Genomic DNA, 22,788 nt, shown 5'->3' with positions numbered 1-22,788 from the left:
TTTACTTTTGTTTTTTATGATCATGTAGTGTTACTTTAGTCGCTAATGACTAATTGTTGATGCGACTTTAAATAAAAGCATAAAAAAAGATTATTTATAATTAATATTTTATAACACAGTTATTTTGTATAACAAACGTTTTTATTAAAAAAAAAAATGTTAGGTACTGTAAAAAAAAAAAGTTGTAGGCGAATTAAAATGAGATACAACAAATCGCTCGTGAATTTGGCATGACGATTATCACAATAAAAAACATCTCATGCCAGATTGACGTGGGGAAATGACAAACGAATTGATTTATTTACCGAGCCTATCATACTATAGTCCAGGCGGTATCTGTTTTGGGTTGTAGTTTTTCTATATGATCGATAATTTTTTCTTTAATACCTCCGTAATATCAGAAATGATTATTTCGTTATGCGCCAGACGAAAAAATTTTGCTTAAATTCTTATTATTTTTATTGAAAATTCCCTAGGGTCTCCTAATTAACCGATTTAATCTTTTTTAAATGCATTTGAGAAAGTTTGAATGCTCTTTTATATGTGATCAAAGTTTCAAGTTTCACTTTATTTCGGGTTCTACACAATTTGGAAAAATCGCATTTTTTTAAAATCTGGATTGCAAAATTATTGTGCAAAAACTGTCACACCAATTTTGTTGAAATTTGGCGTGTTGCTTTACCATATCAAAAAATTCTTTGAGGCAAATTCTGAAGGTTCTATATTTAAGTACTCGAAAAAAGTCCAAAAAATCTTTTTTTTCTTTCTTGTTTTTGTTAGTATTGTCATTTTTGCATCAATATCGTATTTTTCGATTTGCCACCGATGATACTGTGTGTAAAACTTTATAGCAAAACTGCTTTCTCTCTCGATCTTTACTCAAAAATGATCGAGTTATCTAGAGAAACAGGAGAAAAAATGGATATTTTTTACATTTTGTTTAATAAAAATTTAAGCCACCTTTTTCAACTGGCGCATAAAGAAATAATCATTTTTTATTATATTCGGGAGGCATTAAAGCACTTTTTTCAACTGGCGCATAAAGAAATAATCATTTTTTATTATATTCGGGAGGCATTAAAGCAAAAATTAGCGATTATATAGAAATATTCCAACACAAAACTAATACCGGCCCGGACTACTACCCCCTATCATCACAAAAATCACATTAAAATACATAAGATTTTCACTTCTACAAGTGATAACTTCATTTGTTCAATATAGGAACTGTATAAGTTAACATATATTATTACTCAAAGAGAAAAATAATGAATTAATTTATCTAATCTGCGGTAATTGCCTCTACTCAGTAGGAAGTTAAGAAAATGTAAAGATCGATGTATTACTTACTCTAAACGTAATTTTAAAATTATTATTAGTGTTATTAAAATAATTCTTACTTTATAAATAACGAGAAAATATAAATTAAATTATTAAAAATAAAATAAAATTTACTGTTAAAGTTAAAAAAAATGATAGTACAATATTGAGAAATTATAAATTTATAATGATTTATGGGTTGTTTTATTAATTAAATTATTATTTTTTTATATTTATTGAACAGTAAAATAACTTTATGTATATACGTATTGAAAAAATGTGTACATCAAGAAATTGATTATAAATTTATAAAAAGTTAATTGACGTTATTTATTTATATTACAAGATACATATTTCAATACAAAATAAAAACATAAATTACCTTGGAAACGTAGGAAATGAAATAAAAACTAATATCTTATTAAAAAAAAATAATAATAATGTAAATAATTGTTAATTATTGTTTCAACAATTATAAAAAATTGTTTTTTCCTTTTTTAATCAGTTACTTAGTAACATTCTTAACTGTTATTTTAATTTAAACATGGAGATTATTTTAACGTTTTGAATAAATTTATTTTTACAAAGATTAAATAAAAATATATCCTAGTAGAACAATTTTATTAAATTCACACTACCATTTTTGAAAATTAAATAAAATTCTATAAGAGGAATTCAATTATTCAATACATTTATTACAATTATATTAGACAATATAATTATAATATATAAGATAATATATATTCAGTAGCTTTGAATTACGTAAAAAATATTAAGCCTTGTTCGTAAAACAATTCTGAGCCATTTAAACTATTTTAATAGTTCAGAAAGAATGGAATTAATTTTCAAGATTTATCAAGATTTTGTCACAATAGATACGTTTCATATAAGAATTTTTTTTTCTTATGCTTCAGACAACTGGAGTATATTATAATAAATTGAAAATGAATTTTCCATTTCCTGATTTCCATAATTACTTTCAGATACAGAAAATTGTTTAAAGTACATAAAAATATTAACGATTCACAAAATCTGAATCAAAATTTGTCAAGAAATCTGAATTTTGAAAAATCTTCTAATCCTTAAGAATATAATTTTTTATAAGATTCCTTCAAAAAATCCTTAAAGCTGATTGTTAAAAATAGGACAACAGAGGTAGATTTTATTTAGTAAAAAATAACAAATTTTCTTTACAAATGTATTAAGTTTCACTTAATCAGATAAATTCAAAAACGTAACAACATTTTAGGTATTGGTAATGGGTACCATTATTCGACTACCGGAAAATTTCGACATTGTTTCGGGTTTCACATCTCCTACACCCCAAAATCACCGTCAGTTCAAATGTTTATATATATATTTCACTTTCCAGTGGACATAACTGTAATTTTCCACCAATCATTTTCAAATTGATACATTATATATAACGACCTAAAATCTCGGTCGAGTTCGTTAATGGGAAAAATCGAACCATGGGGGTGGAAATGGGGTTTGAAAAATCAAACTATCGCTATAACTTTCTTATTAAGTAAAATATCGAAATCGTTTAAAGTTCCTACTATTCTTTGGATAAGGGCCTAAAATTTATCTACCTAAGGTTTTTTGATGTCATCAACCATTGGCCCAGGCGGTGAAAAAAATGGGGTTTTGAAGACAAAAAAATTTCATACCTCCCTTAATAAGCACAGTATCGAATCGGTTTAAAGTGGTCGTTAATGCTCTGAACATTACCTAAATCTTTTGTCTGAAAAACAATTTTTGATATGACCAACCTTTATGGCAAGGGATGACAAACCCTGTTGCTGGAATTGTAAGAATATGGGGCTTGTATGCTAAACATGTGAAACTTTTTTTCACATGCAACCATTGACGTATTCAGTAAATTTGAAGTTTTTCTTAATTTTAAGGTGGAAATCATTTTTATCCTCTACTTAGCACCGGTGAAATCTAACTCCGCCTTCCGGCGTGACGAAAGGGATTTTTTTTTATATAGATTTAAACGTAAAATTAAATAGATTTAAACCTATTAGCTTTTATATTTTATTACAGATTTAATGAATTACAGCCTTTTATATATTCAGAATATAATATTTATGAAATTATATATATATATATATATATATATATATATATATATATATATATATATATATATATATATGTAAACATCCTAACACATTTTCTACAAATTTAAAACTAAAAATTTGACTTACATTAGTTACCAGATTTCAAAGCCCGTCACGTAAACTATGCATTTCGGAAATAACTGGATTTGTAACAATTACAATATAAAAACTTAGTTTATATTATTCCTTAAATGAAAAATATTAATCATTTTTTATTTAAATAAGGAAATAAAGTGAAGATGATAATATGAAACAAAAAGTTATATAAGTAAAATTCTATTATTACCATATATAATGTTAAATATATTTTCAAAACAGATATTTTAATTAAGTAAAAAATTTAATAAAATATGAAGCATGGCAGGTATTAAAACTAAAGTAGCATGAAATAACACAAACTTTGGGCAAGGAGAAAACATATAAGACATGAAAATAAATGGATGTAACATAATGCAGATAATTAACATACTTAAAATAGTTTAAAAATACTTTTTTCAAAACTTACAATAAAAATTCCAAGATATTAATTTACATTAAACATTTATCTAAATTTAATTTAGATTCAAATTTAATAACACTCAACGTTTTAAAATTTTGTTCAGTACTGGTCTAGACCTCAAAAATAAACCGTATCAAATTCATAAACTAATTTTTCTCCCCCTTACCTAGGTTTACTGGATACAAATACATTAGAAATCGCCCCAAAATAAAATGTATACAGTTTTTACTTTTTTCTTACCATTTAATTCCTTAAAACTAATTGAATTAAATATATTTAGAAATTTTAAAATAAATTTATTTATCATAAATTTTTAATTACCTATCTTAAATTCATTTTTATATTCTAAAATAAGTATTGCAACTAAAAAGTAAATGAAATATTAAAAAATACTTACTGCAACAGTTAATCCTGTAATTATTAAGCTACTCAGACGTCGTTTTAAACTACAACTAATTTTAAAGGCATCAGTGTTTAAATTAAATTACTAATTCATAAACGAACAAACATTTCCAAAACAAATTAAAATATGATAATTTTTAAAAGACGATTCCATAAAATTATCGGCCAATAAAATTTAATTTTACGTTAAAATCCAAACGAATAAAATTAACATACTCTGATATTGTCGCGCGAAAATTTTAAGTGATTACAACATAAAAAAAAATTGGAGCAAACGAAAGTTATACCACGAGCTCAGCGAAACAACTGCTAATAGTAAACATAACCTACAACTTGAAACTCCCCACACGATATCATGTTGACTTACGCTAGCGCTTCCAACCTGTTAAAACTTGATTTAACAACGTATGGTAGCTACTTAACCGCTATCCAACAGAATGTTTTGTAAACATTATCTTAATATTTTGTACGCTGAACTCGATAAATAAAGTTTAGTAGAATTTTATTTTATATTGCTTCATAAATTCGTTCGATGATGGGTATCTTATTAATAAAAATAATTAAATAAGCAATTAATATTCTTCCTTAAAAAATAAATTTTCAATTATTGTGAATCAGACAAGAAAGCTAAATTGAAATTGAAAAAAATTTACAACCCTTAAATGTTTTTATAAATAATTATTAATTTAAAATTGAAAAAATGATTAATGCTAACCAGTTAAATCACAAAATTTAACTTCATTTTAAATAATAAAAATATTAATAGCACCAACAATTAGTTTTTTAAGAAATACTTAAAAAACGAATTACAGATCTTAGTTTTTAATATATTGCACATATTTTCGATTTCACAGAGATTAACAAAAATATATAATAAATTATACTGTTTTAAATGTATATTTAAGTTAATACCGTCATAAAAAATTGTATATGGGTACATACCCAATGTAATAAAATAATTTTGTTTGGATTTTTGAAGGCAGTTGTTCTTGAAATTCTTTTCAGAAAGCGATTAATTGGTGAAATTGTTGACTGTAATGTTAAATGTATGAGAAATAGTTTTGCCCTTTTATGATGTTTGTTAAGGTTATGAATTCTCTTGTTTTAAGTACATATTGTACTTGTATATTGATTATTTCTTATACAAGTTCTTTGCCCATTAAAAAAAGTATTAAAATAAATAACAAGAATTAGTGAAAATAATTCAAAAATATATCAAAGAATAAATACCAAACATCATAGCTATCCACAAGAAATTGAGATAAAAAGCTCTGTTTTAACCAGTCTCATAATTATTAAAGAATGTATAAAAATAATGTGGAAACATTGGACTTACATCTAACTGTTTTGTATACAGAGTGTGGCAATGAGGTATGGTGATTTTGAAAAAAGTCATACATTTATTTTTGAAAGAATTTCAAAATTGATTGTTATTACATATTAATTTTACACTGTCATTTGAGATTACATATTGAAACACAAGAAAAGAATACTCAGCTACAAAAAATCATATCAGCGGGGTGGCACATCCATTTTTTGTCGAAGCATTCTTGTAGACAACTGGTGAAATTGTTCATACTCTTTCTGAGCAAGTGGAACCCTTTGAATTTCTTGTGTTGTTATTGGAAAGGGCTAAGAGTATGTGGTGTGTCTACATAAACTTAAGCTTTTAGGTAGCCCCATAAAAAACCGTTAAGGCGACAAGTTTGTGGCTGCTTCACTTCCCAAGCAATGAAATCAGGTGTCCAGGACACCTGAAAAAATGTCTCAAAAAGCCGTAATTGCTCTTGATGTATAGTAACTGATCTCATCTTACTGAAACCACACTCTGTTAAGCTTAATGCGTAGCCTTTTCAATCCTATCAGAAATTAATCACGCAACATGGCAAGGTAACAATGAATAATGATCTGCTGTAGTAAACACGGTGATCTGTGTTAATAGACACTGTTCAACTGTTTTCACAAAAAAATAAGCCCCAATAATGCAGAGTCGAGATAAGTCACAGCAAACACTTAATCTGTGGCAGTGTAGAGGTTTTTAATGCAGTGCTTGTGGGTTTTCAGATCCCTAGTTCTGAAAATTCTGTTTTTTTACAAACCCCAATAAATGGAAGTGGGCCTCGTCACTTATGATCAAATTGATGTTGTCTGTCAGCAATTCCAATATCGTTTCTGCAAACCTTTGTGATCTGAAGAAGTCATCTTGCCACAGTTCCTGAACAGCCATTACCTTATAGGGATGAAAATGGAGGTCCAATTGTAAGACTCTCCGAATTGACCTGTCTGTCATCCTGAGAGTGTGAGTGTGATGCCAGCAGTGATTCCACTGCTTATGGCATCCTTTCAACATTTCTGGGGTCTTAACAGTTCGGTCATCTCCCCTTGCAGTCCCTGTCATTTGAAAACTATTCACCCACTTCCCATAATATCTCATTTTGGAATAGACCATGACGACCAACATTAAAATGGTTTTGAAATCATCACTGTGTGAGCACTACAGTACGACCAGTTTCAATGAAGGCATTGTAAACAACAAACACACGATGTGTTTGTTGTTTACCAAGGCTCCAAGTAGGATAAAACAGATACCAGAACTGCAACTCACGTAGTTTTTAAGATATTCAATGTAAAATACAACATTTGGTGTTAAAAACAAGGTTTTTAGGTTTCTAGTACAATAGCTTTGTTAAATGACTAATAAATGCGTAAGTTAAATTAACAAACCTTGTAGAGAATTTAATTCTGAGAAAATTAATGTAAATACAGCCAATAAAAACATTTAATAAAAGGTTTTTTCAATAATTTACATAGGTAAAATGAAAAAATTACGTAAAAAACTAAATTAAATATGTTACTTTAGAAATATTTAAAAAAAATTTATTGTGTAGGTTGGCAACACTAACAGCTAGCGGTCAACAATGAAAATCATGTACTTCATTTGACAAGAAACCAACTTTACTCCTTAATTTGGTCCCAAAAATTACAGTAGGTTTTTTTATTATTCAGAGCTGAGATCTGGAGTTAATCTTTCCCTAGCCATAAGTAAAAAACAAAGCGTTTCCAGACCTATGCTTATATGAACTTTTTTCATTATTTTCACCAGTAGAGCATGTCCTGAAAGTTTCTTCATGTAACAGTCCGTATATAAAGCTGTAAGTTTGTTTGTTCTGGCATTATGTGAGAACCAACCTTGTGATTGCTTTCAAAAATCAAGGATACAGTCGTGTTGTCAGGGAAAGGTTTTAAGCCATAGACTAAGGCTCTAGCCCCCCTCAGGTTGAAGTTGGTATTTACTAAAGAAAAAAAATCTGATGTGGACACCACATGACTTCCTTGAACACCATTAAATTTCGTATACACATTTTTTGCTGCACTTCATTTAAACGTGAGATATGATCCAGCATTTCTTTAATAAAGTGGACAGTTACACAACCAACCACATTGCTTCACATTTTTTTATGGTGTCCCTATCAATTAGTTTGTTTCATTTCGCTCAAGTAGTTATATAGTGTAAGTGAGAATGAGTTGGATCCATAACCATGGAAACATCGGTTCGAATCCAACTTTATGTTTGTATTTTTTTTTTCTTAATTGTATTGATTTCTTAATAATTATCAAACTGTAAACATTTTTGAATTAAAGTACATAAAATTTTATTTTACTAATAACATCTGATTTTTTTCATTTTTTTTTGTTTTTACTAGTTGATTGAATTATTATTTATTGTAAATTTTTTTTACAATCGGAGGTTAATAATTATTAATAAATCAAAATGTTTAAATTAAAAAAAAAATATTTGTATACAAAGTCGGATTCGAACCGATGTGCTTTTCCCATATAAGATCTAAACATTTAATTAATTAAAATTTCATTTGGCTATAACTCTGGAACCAATGAAAATATATGATATCGTTGAAAAGTTCTCAATGAGGGCTTATTACTGCAGTTAAGAAAAAGTCCAAAATCCAAAAAAAATTGGCTTTTGAGCACTTTGGTTTAGTCGGTTGCATTCAACTGCAAAAAGGGGAGGTGCACAATTAGGTGTTACAGCAGTCCTAAATCCAAAATTTCAACCTTTTACGGCAATCGTTTTTCAGTTATGCGAGATACATACGTACTGTTACCATATATATGCCTAATTTAATATCGACGGCTGAACACGGTATAGCAACTCAGTTGCGAACTGGCGCACAATATACGGACGCGCAGATACGAGCATCACTACCGCCGCGCAGCTCTCCCACCATAGCGGCACTGCAGCTCCACCTCTCTCAGGCTCCAGTAAAAGACAGTGCACGAGAGTAAATTTGCAATTCATCATCGACCACCACCTGGAGAAGACCAACGTGGGACCACGTTGAGTCTGGCCGGCCCGCCGACGTAGTCGCTGTTTGCGGACGCTACCTTCCTGCTCCAGCTCCAGCTCGTCGGGCTTCAATCGCCCTGGCAGACTCGGCAGCAGTAACCGTCCCAGCGATCCGAGGCGAGAACCGCCTCGGCCGCGCCGGCGAAGGACGACCGACGCCAACCCGACACTGCTCTGGTGGCCACCACCACTGCCACTGCGGGAAGGGCCGGTCGGACATCAATGGACGAGCCACAACTCCCCGAGTTCGTCGGAGACCAGCTTCCCCAATAGCTCTTCGGAGAACTGTTGGGTGAGTACTTCAGTTACCATAGTTACTACCATTCTGTCATTTGTAATTTAGTTCTTTTTTCAGATATCTATAATGCCTTATAACCATGAGGGTAAGTAACATCACAAGGAACCAGGGGACACAGCTCTCTGGCTAGACAGGAATGACCACTGAGGCAAGCTGTGCAGTAAGTGCGAGCTATGTAGCCCTGAGGTAGGCCCTGTGTCCACAGGAGTCCTTGGGGAGCCCCTGTGTTGGAAAAAGGGTTAACAAAAGGGGTAAACTGGGCCCTAACCAGCTAGTATATGTAATATTAAGTATATATGGACATTTTTAAAACAAATATTATTATTATTATTAGAAATAAAATACTGGGTTAACAAACTATCTCAAGCTACCTTAAAAAACATGCTTTTTTAAGTTCAAAACCGAAGCACTTGCAAAGAGAAAAAACTGTACTAAATTAACTGGAGATGTTTTGTATAAATATTTATTTTCTGAATAACCGGTAAATTCTGGATAAATTTAGCTCATCTTTTAACTAAGCACACATACTGGTAATACTATATACATAATTTTATTATATCTGAATGAGCTTTTACAAATTATAATTTCAATGGCTTAACAAATATTCTGATTTTGTGCTTTTATGATTTTCTGAGTAAAAAATCTGATGTGGTCACCAGATGACTTCCTTGTATGCTTATTAAATTACATATACACATTTTTTTCTGCACTTCATTTAAACTTATTTCAATTGGAGATATGATCTTTCAATTCTTTAATAAAGTGGACAGTTATGCAATTGCTGAAATATTAGTTTTATTAACATCAAATAATTATACAATTATTAATTCAACAATCTTACATGAAATAAAGAGTAAGTGTCCCTTTATTATTCGTACTATTAGACCAGTATTATTCATATGTTTGTGAGTTGCTGATTAACAAAAGTTTCAGATTTCTGGTGTGTCGTACAAATTAAAGTTAATTAAAACTAAATCATTCTGTTTAGTGCGTATACTAGTTACAAATGTTAATTTCAACCTTACAGTGTAAAATATTCAGTTTTTATTACTGGATTATTTGGTGAATAATCAAAAATGAAAAAGAAACAAATAAACAGGAAAAAGAAAGAAAACGTTAAATATATCTCAAAAAAACCACAAGAAGTTGAATATGAAGGGGATGAAAATGCGAAGAACAAGGGAAGAATAAAAAGATTAAGAGATGATAAATACAAAGAGGAAGAAAATGTTAAAACCAAACAAAGAATAAAAACATTCAGAGATGATATATATAAAGAGGAAGAAAACGTTAAGATTAAGGAAAGAATAAAAAGATGGAGAGAGGTGATGAATATAACAACAGTGAAAATTTTAAAACTAGAGAATGTGTACACAAATTAAGATCAGAAGAATTATATCAAATCAAAGTGCGATTAAATGATTGGCAACAAAAAACAAATTGATGATTATCTCCGACTTAGGGAGAATATTGTTCAACAATATCAGGGGAGTATTTGCAATTTATTAAAGATCGGGCATGTATGGCCTCAGTGTATTTGTTGTTCTTCTGAGGGTCTATTTTTCAATCACTCTGTAGTTAACTTTAATACAGATAAAATTAAACAAGAAAATCTAAAAATAATATGATTTTAAATTATAATTATCAATTAATAATAAATAATTGGATATTTCAATCATTACATATACACATATGTAATACTGCCTATTAAATTACATATACACATTTTTAAAGGTATATAAAATTTTATTTCACTAATAACTTCTGATTTTTTTCATATTTTTTTTTATTATTGTTGAATAATTAATTATTGTAATTTTTTTTTTACAATCACAGGTATTAATAAATCAAATATATTTAAATGAAAAAAAGGAGATGAAGTCTGATGTGCCTTTCTCTTATAAGATCCAAATATTTTATTAATTAAATTTTATTTGGCTATAATAATGAAAATAAATACCACTTACGATATATCGTTGAAAAGCTCTCAATGAGGGCTTATTTCTGGAGTTAAGAAAAAGGTCAAAAAGGTCGGGCTTTTTTTGGACACTTTTGGTTCAGTAGATTGCAATCAAAAGGGAAGGTGCACAAGTAGATGGTACAGCAGTCCTAAATCCAAAATTTCAACAAACTATGACTAATTGTTTTTGAGTTATGTGATGTACATACATATGTACAGATGTCACACTGAAACTAGTCAAAATGGATTCAGGGGTAGTCAAAATTTATATTTTCGTTGAAACCTTAAGACTGAAATATTTTGCGACCACAATACTTCCTATACTTCATACAAGGAAGTAAAAAATGATAATACATTTATTATCTCTATTGAAGAAATCAGGTTCTTACTGAACATTCTTAAGACTTCTAATACTGGACCCTGTAAGTGAAAACCAATATTGATGTCTCCAAAAGTAATTTCCTTAATAGTTTGTACAATGATTAAAGTTAAAACAATTGATATTTCTGTATGATTTTCTGTAAAATGAACTGTATGATTTTTTCTTCATTTATTCTTTTATTTCACATTTTCACTCATACTCAGTTCACTTAGAAAGGTATATTAATCACAAAGCCAAAACAGACTAGTATGAGTTGCAGTATCTCTCCAATTACTATGAACAGTATGCTGAACATAAAACTACAAAAACAAACAGCATATACGATAAAAAAACTTCTTTTTTTTTTAGAAACCTCAGCACAGTTTCTGAAAAGAGATTACATAGTATTCTATGAAAACTGGTTTACTAAATATGGCTTTATACTTACTTCAGATACCTACCTATATACTGCAGGAATTATTTTATAATAAATGATTCAATGGCCCAATTATTTATATCAGCTTTTTACACTGATAATTCAACAAGCCCAAAATTTCTACAACAAGCAGTCAATAAACAGTTCTTATTGATGTCCAAGTAATGAGGACAATGTAAGATTGACAACATACCAGAAACTCAGTCTAGTTGAAGTATTTGCAATAAACTAGTACTGGCCCTAATAACACTTAATTGGTATATCATAAAAAAAATAGGTGTATAATGAATTAAAAATAACAGGTTCATATACCCTGTTATTTACCATAATCATAATAGTTGTACTAACACATAATTCACTCACAAAAATGACAGCCATTCCCAAGAATTCTGGTCCAAGCTTATTAAAAGAAGAAAAGAATGAATTTATATCTTGCTGCCTTCTTTACCAAACAAAACTACTGTTCTGAACCAATCGGCAGAAGTATTATGAAGTGCTTTTTCATATCTATATACCAAAGTAATGAATTAGAGGTGATATTTGGCCCTTCAAGTGATACCTTTACTCAGTTCATCAGAGGATCTGGCTGTGTAATAAATATCATTAAACTCAGAGAAAGTAACTCTGATTAGCGCTATTTAATGTGATATATTCCTCTGACTGGATTATAATTCACAGAAGATCGATTAGGTCAGAACTCATAACAGAAATTATGTTTCAGAATTTTTATAAAATATAAACAAGTAATTGTAAACTTACTATTTAAAGCCATAAAGAAACACATGGGTAAGATAAGAGGATAAATGTTTAACCAAAAATTCTTATCTAAATCTGAAGCAGATGTAGATATTGATGTAGAGTTTAATTACAAAGAAATAAAAGCTAAATTGCTGGCAATGAATTACATAACTTTCGCTACCCCGATCAACTTATCCTGTTCACTTATAAAAACTTTCTGCAATGCCAAAATTGCATAATTAAAAAACATTAAAAATATTTAAAAAAATTGTTTGTTAACAGACCAATGGAGTGGGATGGGCAAAAAATTATCTATTGATGTAGAAAATAAATGCAAAAAACTCCTTTTCTGAAGCAAGATATAGCTAAAAAAATACATACAAAGTCATTCTCTGGGGAGCTGGTGAATATTAAACAAAATTTTTCATTAATTTGTGATCTGGATAAAACGTTTTTGCTAAAGTCAAAACACCCCTTTTCCAATTATTGCAAAAAGTTAACACATTCTTTCCCTACTAAAGTAGTACGTGTCTGAAAACTGATCAGGAGGGATGACAGGGAAACCCCTAACCTGCCTCATTGCTTTAAAGCAATCACCAGAAAGCAAGAAGATCTACGACCTAGATAGTTTATACTTTTGTAATATTAAGGTGACCATGTATATGCCACAAGCAGACTCCCCAAAAACTACAGGTGCCAAAAATTTGGGCACTCTTCGAATTACTGCCATAGAGAACAACTATATGTAAAATGTGGAGGAAAGCATGAAACAGACGCAATGCAGTCTCACCGAAAACCTACACATATACGAGATACTGCTGACGAGAATCATCTGAAGATGTACAAATTACTGATCCTATATAATTATTTTTTATATTAGAACCGATAGGGTAGTACCAAGTGCACATTGTGCCAGCGGTGGAGCCACTATCCTCATCTACAGACACATGTGGGTTGATATCCAAACCATACTGTATTAAATCGGCATGCCAGTAGAGCACTTAGGCAAGGTAAATAGACTGATTTTGGCCGAACTTTATTCTCATTCTGATCTGTTGTGTTTCATACTCCAAAAAAACTGCAAGTTGACCAAAACGTCGCATTGTAGATGATATTTACTCCTTATACAATGCCTGAAATTTCAGTATGACCTCATTTCAACAGGGGAACTGGAATCCGGGTAAATTTTTTGCTACTCCTAACTTAATAACCAAGCATTTTTGAACATATTTTATGAAATTTTTTCCTTATTTCAGGCTCTACAATCAGTTCCAAAATTATTTTCCTTTCTTCTGAATCACTTCACGTCTAAATGTAAATTAATAATTGTAATTAAATATTTCTGATTGTATTAGTTTTAAATCTCTTTCCTGGAAATTTGATTTTTTAAACACTGTGCTTCTTTTTCTCAACTTCCGTGAAACCTTAAAATTAAAATTTAATACGATGTAATCATTTATTTAAACATCCAAAGGACTCAGTAATTTAAAATTAAATAAAAATATCTTTTACAGATTTTAAAGAAATTAATACATACGTTACTGTGGAAACAGATAGAGAGAAAAGTGATACTTAATAATAACAATTTGTAGAAAGACAAGCATGACAAATAATGAAACTAATAGATGTATGAAGTGTAAAAATGGAAGATGAAAAGGCAGAAAAATGTACTGAATTTTAAAATGTGTAATTAATAGAAAGTGCAAAGAAAGGTTGATTAAAGCAGATACAGTAAATTATAAAATAAAATTTCAGGAAAGATTGACAGCCAATGGAAAAATAAGACAACAGTTTTTGAAGTGTATGAAAAACAAAGATATGCATAGAAAAACATCATTAGAAAGAGAAAAGAAAGCTAATAGGTGGGAGTAATATGCAGAATTACAGAGGGGAAGAAATTATTTGGTGTGTAATCTTTCTTGAACACTATACTCATATATTGAACAAATTTTTAAGAAATGCTGAGAAATCTCTGTCAATGAATTTAGAATATTATACAGAAAATATTATCAAATTTTTTGTATACTTTAAGAATAATTAATTTTATGCCCATGAAGTTTTTGCTGTTCACATACTGGTCTGAAATAATGGCATTTTAATATCTCTTTGTAAATTTATCATCCTACTGTTATGATTGATATATAACTATATTTAAAATCTATTAAATAAACAACCTAGTATAGAATACTGAGATAAGACATATCTTACCATAATTTTCAATGAAAGCTCTTCTGCAGAATCTCCCATCCTCATGAAATATAATAAATGCAATAGATAGCAGCACTAGTGTAAATTAATACAAAATTCTCATTATTTTTATTTCTATTATGCAATAACATTATTATTTCAAGCTAGGTGGTTTATTTAATAGAATTTAAACATAACTTAACAGTACAGACGAATAATATGAATCATAAAATGATTAATTTAAGTAAAATAATTTATATTTACTCACAAACTTAAATTGTGTTAGTAGTGTAACAAATAATTTAAAAATTCCATTTTTAAGATAACAAAAATTTTTTTTTACATTAAGATTCTTTTCTTGAGATTTCAGCAGTGGTCAGCCAGAATTCTTGGGTTCCTTATTTGTGTTCTCCACGAATAAGCTGAATAAGCATGAAGAAGCTATTCCTCACTCACAGCTTTAAGTTTGGTAGGGAAAGGTAGAGATGAGAAACTAAGAAGTGGATTTTTAGTAACATATGTCCAAATGATTTGTAGTTAAGAAGTTCAGTTATATTAAGTTCTTTGTAGTTGTTATCTACTTTATGATATCCAGGAAGTTGTTTACAACCATTTTAAAAGATTTCCACACAGCAACCTTACAGTCATTGTAACTGTCTTCAAATTCAATATCATTCATTATTTTCTTATTTGCATTCCAACAAATATATCTTACTTTATCTTAGCATTATTTAAATTAGGGAGCTTGTTTTTTGTAGAAAGTGAAATCCAGTCCCAACATGAGTTAATTTAAATAAATGTTTCATTTAACTTAGCTTAATGTTTAGTATCAGAATGTAAACTTTTCAGGTTTTACTAGTGCTGTGTTCACAATGTTCTCTTCTACAGTCAATGTTTTTTAAATGATTCTTCCTATCTCTGCTGTCCCACTCAGATAAGAAACAAAATTTAATGCACTTTATAGTACTAACACTTTCAAATCTCCACAAATGTTTCTAATACTGAATCACATCAACACATTTCATACGACTCCTTCATGTAAGCTGCATGAGCTAAAGTATTGATGCAATATTATTTTCAACATGGACTGCTTTCAAACTAACTTTTGAGAAGTCTATAAAAAGATGCTATACATCAGGATGATGCATGTATCCCAAAGCTTCTAGTAGATTCCACATCATTACAGTACACTATATCCTCATATTTGAAGAAAAAATTCCATCCTTTCTTTCAAGATGCAAGAATTTCTGCTTGATATTTAGATAAAAATGAGATGATTTAATTCTGACCGATTAATTAAGTGTGTGTCAGTAATGTATTTTCTAAAAAACTCCATGCCTATAGTTTGCTCATCATCTAATAAATGTGCACAACCATCAACATCAACAGCTTCACCTTTGTCCCAATTCCTATGTTTTTGGTGATACTAGAACTGGAAACTGTGAGGCACTGGTCTTGTAATAGAGAGAATATCAGGATATTTAACAGTATATCGTCTTAGCTATTATCCTTGATATTTTTGTTATACACAAAAATAGTAGTCCATGAAGTGATCCTTTGGTTCGCTCCAAATCGCTCAATAGGAAGGGCATTAAAAAAAATCTGAGGGTAAAATTTGGGTCTGACTTCAGTACCCAAAAATACATAAAATTCAGCAAATATTGTCCATGTAACAAAATCATTGTTAATCAGTGTTTTTGGGCCACTCCTCATTATGACATACAAGGTTTTTTCAGGAAAAATCAAACATTTGAAAATAGCCTCACTTGAAAGCTATACTTCAGCTATTCAGGACTGCTATGTTAAGTGGAAAGACTGCTGGAAAATGTGTGTGAATTGGGGAGGGGAGTACTTTGAAGTGGACAAGGACCAATAATCTGTAAAATAGCTATTGACACCAACCGATTGCAGCAGGCTAATTTATGTATGCAGATAAATCACCTATAATCAATGACATACGGACTAACTAGTACTCAGAAATTGGCCTGCAATTGAATTAAGATAAATCACAGATCCTTTCATACCAACAATAAAACTTTTTCTCTTGATGATTATTCCTATCTCTACGATATTCCTTCAATTTTTTGTAAGTTTTTGGGAATTTTGGGTACTTTGACTGAGGTAAAGCATACGTGTTAGCTTTTGAACAGCTCAAAACAAAATTTATATGATTGTTGTCTGCTATGTTTTAATGAAGTAATTTAAAGCAGGTATTATATTATGCTTATATTTTCTCTCTTTTTTCTTAAGGTATGTAATTTTGTGGCTGGCAGTCACCATTACAAAAATCTTCTTAATGAAAAAATAAATTAAAATACTTACCAGAAACTTTTTAATGTTTCTCCAGAAGAATCACAAACACCATGTGATGTTAAGCAGCATTTATAAGCTAATAGTTGTGAATTCGTAACAAACTCACCCTAAATAAAATGCATGTGGACGATCCTGTGAAAGACAATGTGAAAACATATGGAAATCGTATGGGTTTGACAGTGAATTTTAAATGATCCCACTTAACTGATAATATTGAAATCAATTATAATTACTCTATGTTCAATATACTCTTGGCTGTAAATTGAATAATATCTTGTAATTGAATAATTGAGTCTGGGTATAACGCCCTCGGTCAACAGGTTTTGAAATGTGGTGATAAGAATGTTAAAAATCAGGTGGGTGGATAAAGTGAGAAATATAGTATGTTCCTGCTGCTGTAGTCAAAGCTACAGCTTGAGCCTGGGTATGAGCTTGGAGAGCTGAACATAAAACTTTTTTTGAAATTCTGTGTCTGAAGGGTTAAAATGGATCTTTAATATTAGAATCTGTATCTTACGAATTTTTCGGTAATTAATGAAGATATCATCATTTTTGGTGTGTGTAAGTGAAACAAGATACATGATTATATAAATAAAAATATTTGATAAATTAAAAATAAAACTTATTTATTTATTATAAATATTTAATATTAATATAGTTACAATACATTAAAACCAAAAACAATATTTCACCGTACACATAAAAAACATACATAAAGGAACAATTTGATTAAATTAATCTCGTCTTTATATAGCTAACATGAGTAAATTATTGAAAACATAACAAATAAAGAAAAATTTAGATTTCCTTTATATACAAACAATATTTATAATAAATAATTTATTTTATAAAAATATATATTTTAATGATTAAAACAAATAATATATATATATAATACATACATATATATTATTACCGTCTCGTCTTGCAAACTTAACAACAGCACTGAATCTTGTACGCATAATATACAAATTATACTAATTAGAACATCAATATATATATATATATACATAATCATACAAATCAATTAACACTGGAAGTAAATTTACTATATTTTATACTGTTGTACGTATTCAGTGACAATGTTCTGTAACATCAACGATAACACTTTTTTTCCAACCAAAAAGGAAGTACCCAATTCCAGCGCCGATAACAACAGCGATACATAAATAAACATTATAAGTCATGAATATAAGCATCAAGAAGTAACTTATAACCATTTGAATGACGTGAAGACAGGTTTGAAATGCGTGCATCTTACTGAATATGCTTGGCCTATGTAAAGAAAAAAAGAAGTAAATCAATCTATACACATAGAGATAATAATAACTTCACATAATTATTTACCTGCAAAAGAAATAACTTTTAAAAAAGTTGTATATCTAAGATAACATTAATTTTTTATTGGCTTATTCTAGGAACGTATTTATACAATAATTACAATCTACCTCTAGTTAAAGAAATATTCAATGTATAAAAATCATATACATTATTTACAGCAATTAAGTGGTCAATTCATGATTACTACTCCTATAAGCCAGCAGTTCTCAAAGTTATTGTTCTGCACACAGTAATATTAAGTTACAATAACTTTGTTAAATGACTAATAAATGCTAGAGATTTATTAATAAAAACTTTTAGAGTTAAGAGTGTGAGATGATTAATGTAAATACAGCCAATAAAAACTTTTAAAAATTGAATTTTTATTGAAGCAAAACAGACAAAAAAAAACAGTAAAAATAAATAAATTCAATTTTATTTACTGGTGAAGCAAATTTTATGAGTAATGGAGTCTTTAATTCTAAAAATAGTCGTCTATGGAGCAAAGACAACCATGTGGTACTGTGGAAACTAGTTTGCGAAAAATAATTTGCCGGCTTTAGTGGAGAATGTACCTTTACAAACTAGATTGCAAATTACTCTCCAGAATGACAGTGCAACGTTACACTTTTCTTTTGTAGCTATAAGTTAGTTGAATGCTAATTTCTTAAACTGGATTGAACATGGTGGACCAATTCATTGGCCACGACTTTCAACTGACTAAATACAACTTGATTACTTCTTCATTTGGGGCCATATGAAAACAATTTTTAACAATTACTGTAACTGAGGTTTGTTAATTTCTGTTACCATCTATCAGTCATTTAACAAAGCTACTCTATTAGAAACCTAAAAAAACTTGTTTTTCGACATCAAATTTTGTTTTTTATGTCGAATATCTTAAAACATACTGGAGTTTCGGTTTTGGGACCTGTTTATCCTATTTCCCACCTCAAATTACATAAGGAACCACCAACTTTACTCTTTAATTTGGGTCGAAAAAGTACAGTAGGGCTACGTTTTATTAGAAGAGCAGAAATCTGGGCGAAATTTTTTACTAGCTGTTTACTAGCTGTTAACTCAAAAACAAAACATTCCAATCCAATGTTTATATGAACTTTTTCATTATTTTCACAAGTAGAACAAGTCCTGAAAGTCTTTCCATGGGACACCTGCATATGATTAGAGTTTTTCTCCTACTAAGTATAATCATTATGACCTAATACTTTAAGCTCGACATATTTCCCACTGTTTCAAACATTTGTATCAGTCTTGCTTCGGAATGGGATTCAGTATATATATATATATATATATATATATATATATATATATATATATATATATATATATATATATATATATGGGATTCAGTTCTACTACTTAAAAAAGTGATGTTTTCAATTTGGAAAAAAATTCTATGTGCCATAGCTGGAAAGAAAGTTCTCACTAGACCTGGGGAATTGAATGTTTAGTTAACAAGTTCTGGAATAGAAGGAACAGGTTAGAAGCTTGTCAGGTAAGGACTTCATAGTTAGAGATAGACCAGTTACTTATGGTCTTCTCTTCTGCAGTGAACAAAGCATAATGATAATGATGAAAGAGCTTTTTGATGATAATATTTATTAACTACTTGACCTGAAACCTATTTGTGATATCAAGTTCAGGCAATAAAAAAAAAAATCAGCATCAGTTTAACTCAGTGTTACATAATAAAATTTTAAGTGATGAGTCTAAATTATACCAGTAGTTTCTCTGATTTTCTATGATTATATTTTTAACTTTTTCTGTATGAAAAAGTTCACAAGAAAAACATTCTGGATACGTATACAAATGAAAATAAACAAAATATGTAATTACAATACAAATGTTAATATCATTTTTAAATAGTAGTTCTAGAAAACATAAACATATAAACATAGAAAACATATAAACTGCTGTTAGTCAGTTGATAATCAACTATTATTGAAAATGTTACAACAGATCCTAGGGTAAAGATTTATGAAATATTAGATAACATAAATTTTGTATAACAAAAAAAAAAACACTGACATGATTAGGTAGAGCAGGATAAATATAATACCTACAACCTTATACATACAGCCAGAACAGTTTAAATATACAATTGTAGGTACCATTTCTCAGAAACAAATAATTATTATTAATTTTGAACAAATATACAGTTAGATTATCTATCAATTAAAATATACCACACCACCATTTTAGAAATAATTCTTAAACCTTAGCCAACAATTACAAGAGTGCTTTCATGGTATTATTAGATCCCATATTGCTATCAATAAGACTGCTTGTCTCCATGAAACCAAAATACCACAAACACGTTTAATTTCAGAAAGTATAACAAATTTTTTTTCATAACTAATATATGTAAAATCCTAGTTGCTAGCTAAGGTTTAAGAAATTAACAGACACAAAATATCAGTTAATAAGTTTTATACAAAGATATACATGCAAAAACAAATTTAAAAAATATGTGATTAAAAAACATGAAATAAGAAACATGTACAAACATAGTGCTTCATAAAAAGATAAAAAAAAAAAATAAGAGAAGTCAAAATAAAAAAAAAGATGAACAGATTGGATAGGCATCTCATGACAAAACTAGTCCATCAGTAAGTTTGTTACTGAGAAGAAATAAATTGAGTATTGATGGTTATGCAATAAGATAGATATCATTGAACAAAACACATTTTGTACACTGGTTTCTACAGAATGCAGCAGTTAAATGCTGAGTGCAGTTTCATAACGTACAGTTAACATTTTTTCATGGCAAATGGCCACAATAGTCAATGCCACTTAATAATAATAAATATTTCAAACAAAATGTTTTCATAACCTATTCTACTCATGAAAATATAGGATAAAGTATGAATAAACATATATCCTAAAATGATTTTTTTGTGAGTTATGGTAAGATTTTGCTCAGATTTCAGCCACCCCAGTGAAATCAGGTCATACTGAAATTTTTAATACATTAATTAAGAGAGCAGAAGTAGTGATTTCTTTTTGTTTTCACCAGAAAATTAGAATAAATAAATATAGAATAAATACAAATATAAATAAAAATAAAATATATTTGACCAGACTGTATCTACAGCAGTTTTTGAGAAATCTGATAAAAAAAAACCCTGTTTTTTTATGTTTGATGTATAATAACTTTGTAAAATGGGCAATAAGCACATAAAACTTTCTATCCTCAGACATAAAAATCTAACAATCAGGTGATCATGGCGGCCAGGAATGTAGACCTCACATCTGATCCATTTCTCAGGGATGTTTTAGGTGAGTAGAAATGACACAAGAGAAGTGGGGAGGCGCACGATCGTGCTGGAAGTATACTTTGCATCTCAGTGCTGTGACAATTCTTTTAGAAGAAAGTGCAAACAGACTTCAGCATTTAAGTGGCCACGTAATATGAACGGTTCAAATAGGAGATTTGAAGAAGGCTGAAGGATTTTTAGTGCCAATGTATGGACATTGACACTAAATCTGTGCTGAAAATTACCTTCCACCGTTCCATGAGCATTTACCTCTGCCTCAGCATGTATGCTCAAAGATGCCATCTCGAGTGAAATTTGCTTTTTCGGTAAACAAAATAACATACTGTAGAGTTGTCAATTCGCATTCCACCAGTTGCAGAACTCCAAGAGATGTGGACCATTTCCAGGTTGTCCATGTTTGAACTGTATGTTTATGATAAGGATAAAACTTGCAAAACTCTGATCTGCTTAGAAAGATGTTGTGTACTGATGCCTTGACTGTGCTGACCTGCATGGGTAATCATTTCATCAATAACAGCGTCGTGTTGGACAGATCGTTCATAGCTGTATGAATACTACGTGAACCTATTTCCTGAAGATTGTGATACGTCTCTCTCTCTCTCTCTCTCTCTCTCTCTCTATATATATATATATATATTTTGGGATCTGGAATCCTGCGATTCGGAAAACTTATTTTATATTCTACTGCAGTAACTGCAGCATTACCAGTACACACCCCCAAAATGAATACATATCAGCATATTCCTCTTTTGTAAATAAGTAGCATTACTTCAATGGCAAACCAATCATGTTCAAACTAAAATTCCCAGAAAACTTTTGCTCTCTCTCTTTTTCCTGTTTAGCCACCGGTAACTAGCGTTTAGATAATTCTTCAGAGGATGAATGAGGATGATATGTATGAGTGTAAATGAAGTGTAGTCTTGTACATTCTCAGTTCGACCATTCCTGAGATGTGTGGTTAATTGAAACCCAACCACCAAAGAAGTGGATACTATCGGTATCCACGATAGTATTCAAATCCGTGTAAAAATAACTGGCTTTACTAGGACTTGAACGCTGTAACTCTAGACTTTCCAAATCAGCTGATTTGGGAAGACGCGTTAACCACTAGACCAACCCAATGGGTTCAGAAAACCTTTGCAAATGACAGTAAAGTTCCCAGT

The 22,788-nt window shown here is 29.8% G+C and overlaps 2 protein-coding genes across 8 annotated transcripts in view; both read right to left on the bottom strand.

Moving 5' to 3' along the window:
* Positions 1 to 4,622, bottom strand: part of LOC142328070 (carbohydrate sulfotransferase 5-like) — a 323,989-nt gene extending 319,367 nt beyond the window's left edge. The window contains exon 1 of the mRNA XM_075371542.1: positions 4,343 to 4,622. The gene's annotated coding sequence lies outside the window, so the exon portion shown is untranslated. The remainder of the gene's footprint in view (positions 1 to 4,342) is intronic.
* Positions 4,623 to 17,615: 12,993 nt separating this feature from the next.
* The window catches only part of Ctr1A (Copper transporter 1A), a 113,350-nt gene continuing 108,177 nt past the window's right edge, over positions 17,616 to 22,788 (bottom strand). For all 7 annotated transcript variants that reach the window (XM_075371791.1, XM_075371792.1, XM_075371793.1 and 4 more), the window contains one exon: positions 17,616 to 18,281. In XM_075371791.1, the coding sequence (XP_075227906.1) occupies positions 18,080 to 18,281 (202 nt within the window). In that variant the 3' untranslated portion in view covers positions 17,616 to 18,079. The remainder of the gene's footprint in view (positions 18,282 to 22,788) is intronic.

Source organism: Lycorma delicatula, chromosome 7, assembly GCF_047948215.1.
Source record: "Lycorma delicatula isolate Av1 chromosome 7, ASM4794821v1, whole genome shotgun sequence".
NCBI classification, from domain to species: domain Eukaryota; kingdom Metazoa; phylum Arthropoda; class Insecta; order Hemiptera; family Fulgoridae; genus Lycorma; species Lycorma delicatula.
Note: the sequence above shows the minus strand (reverse complement) of the source record. Positions and strands in the feature narration are given on the sequence as shown.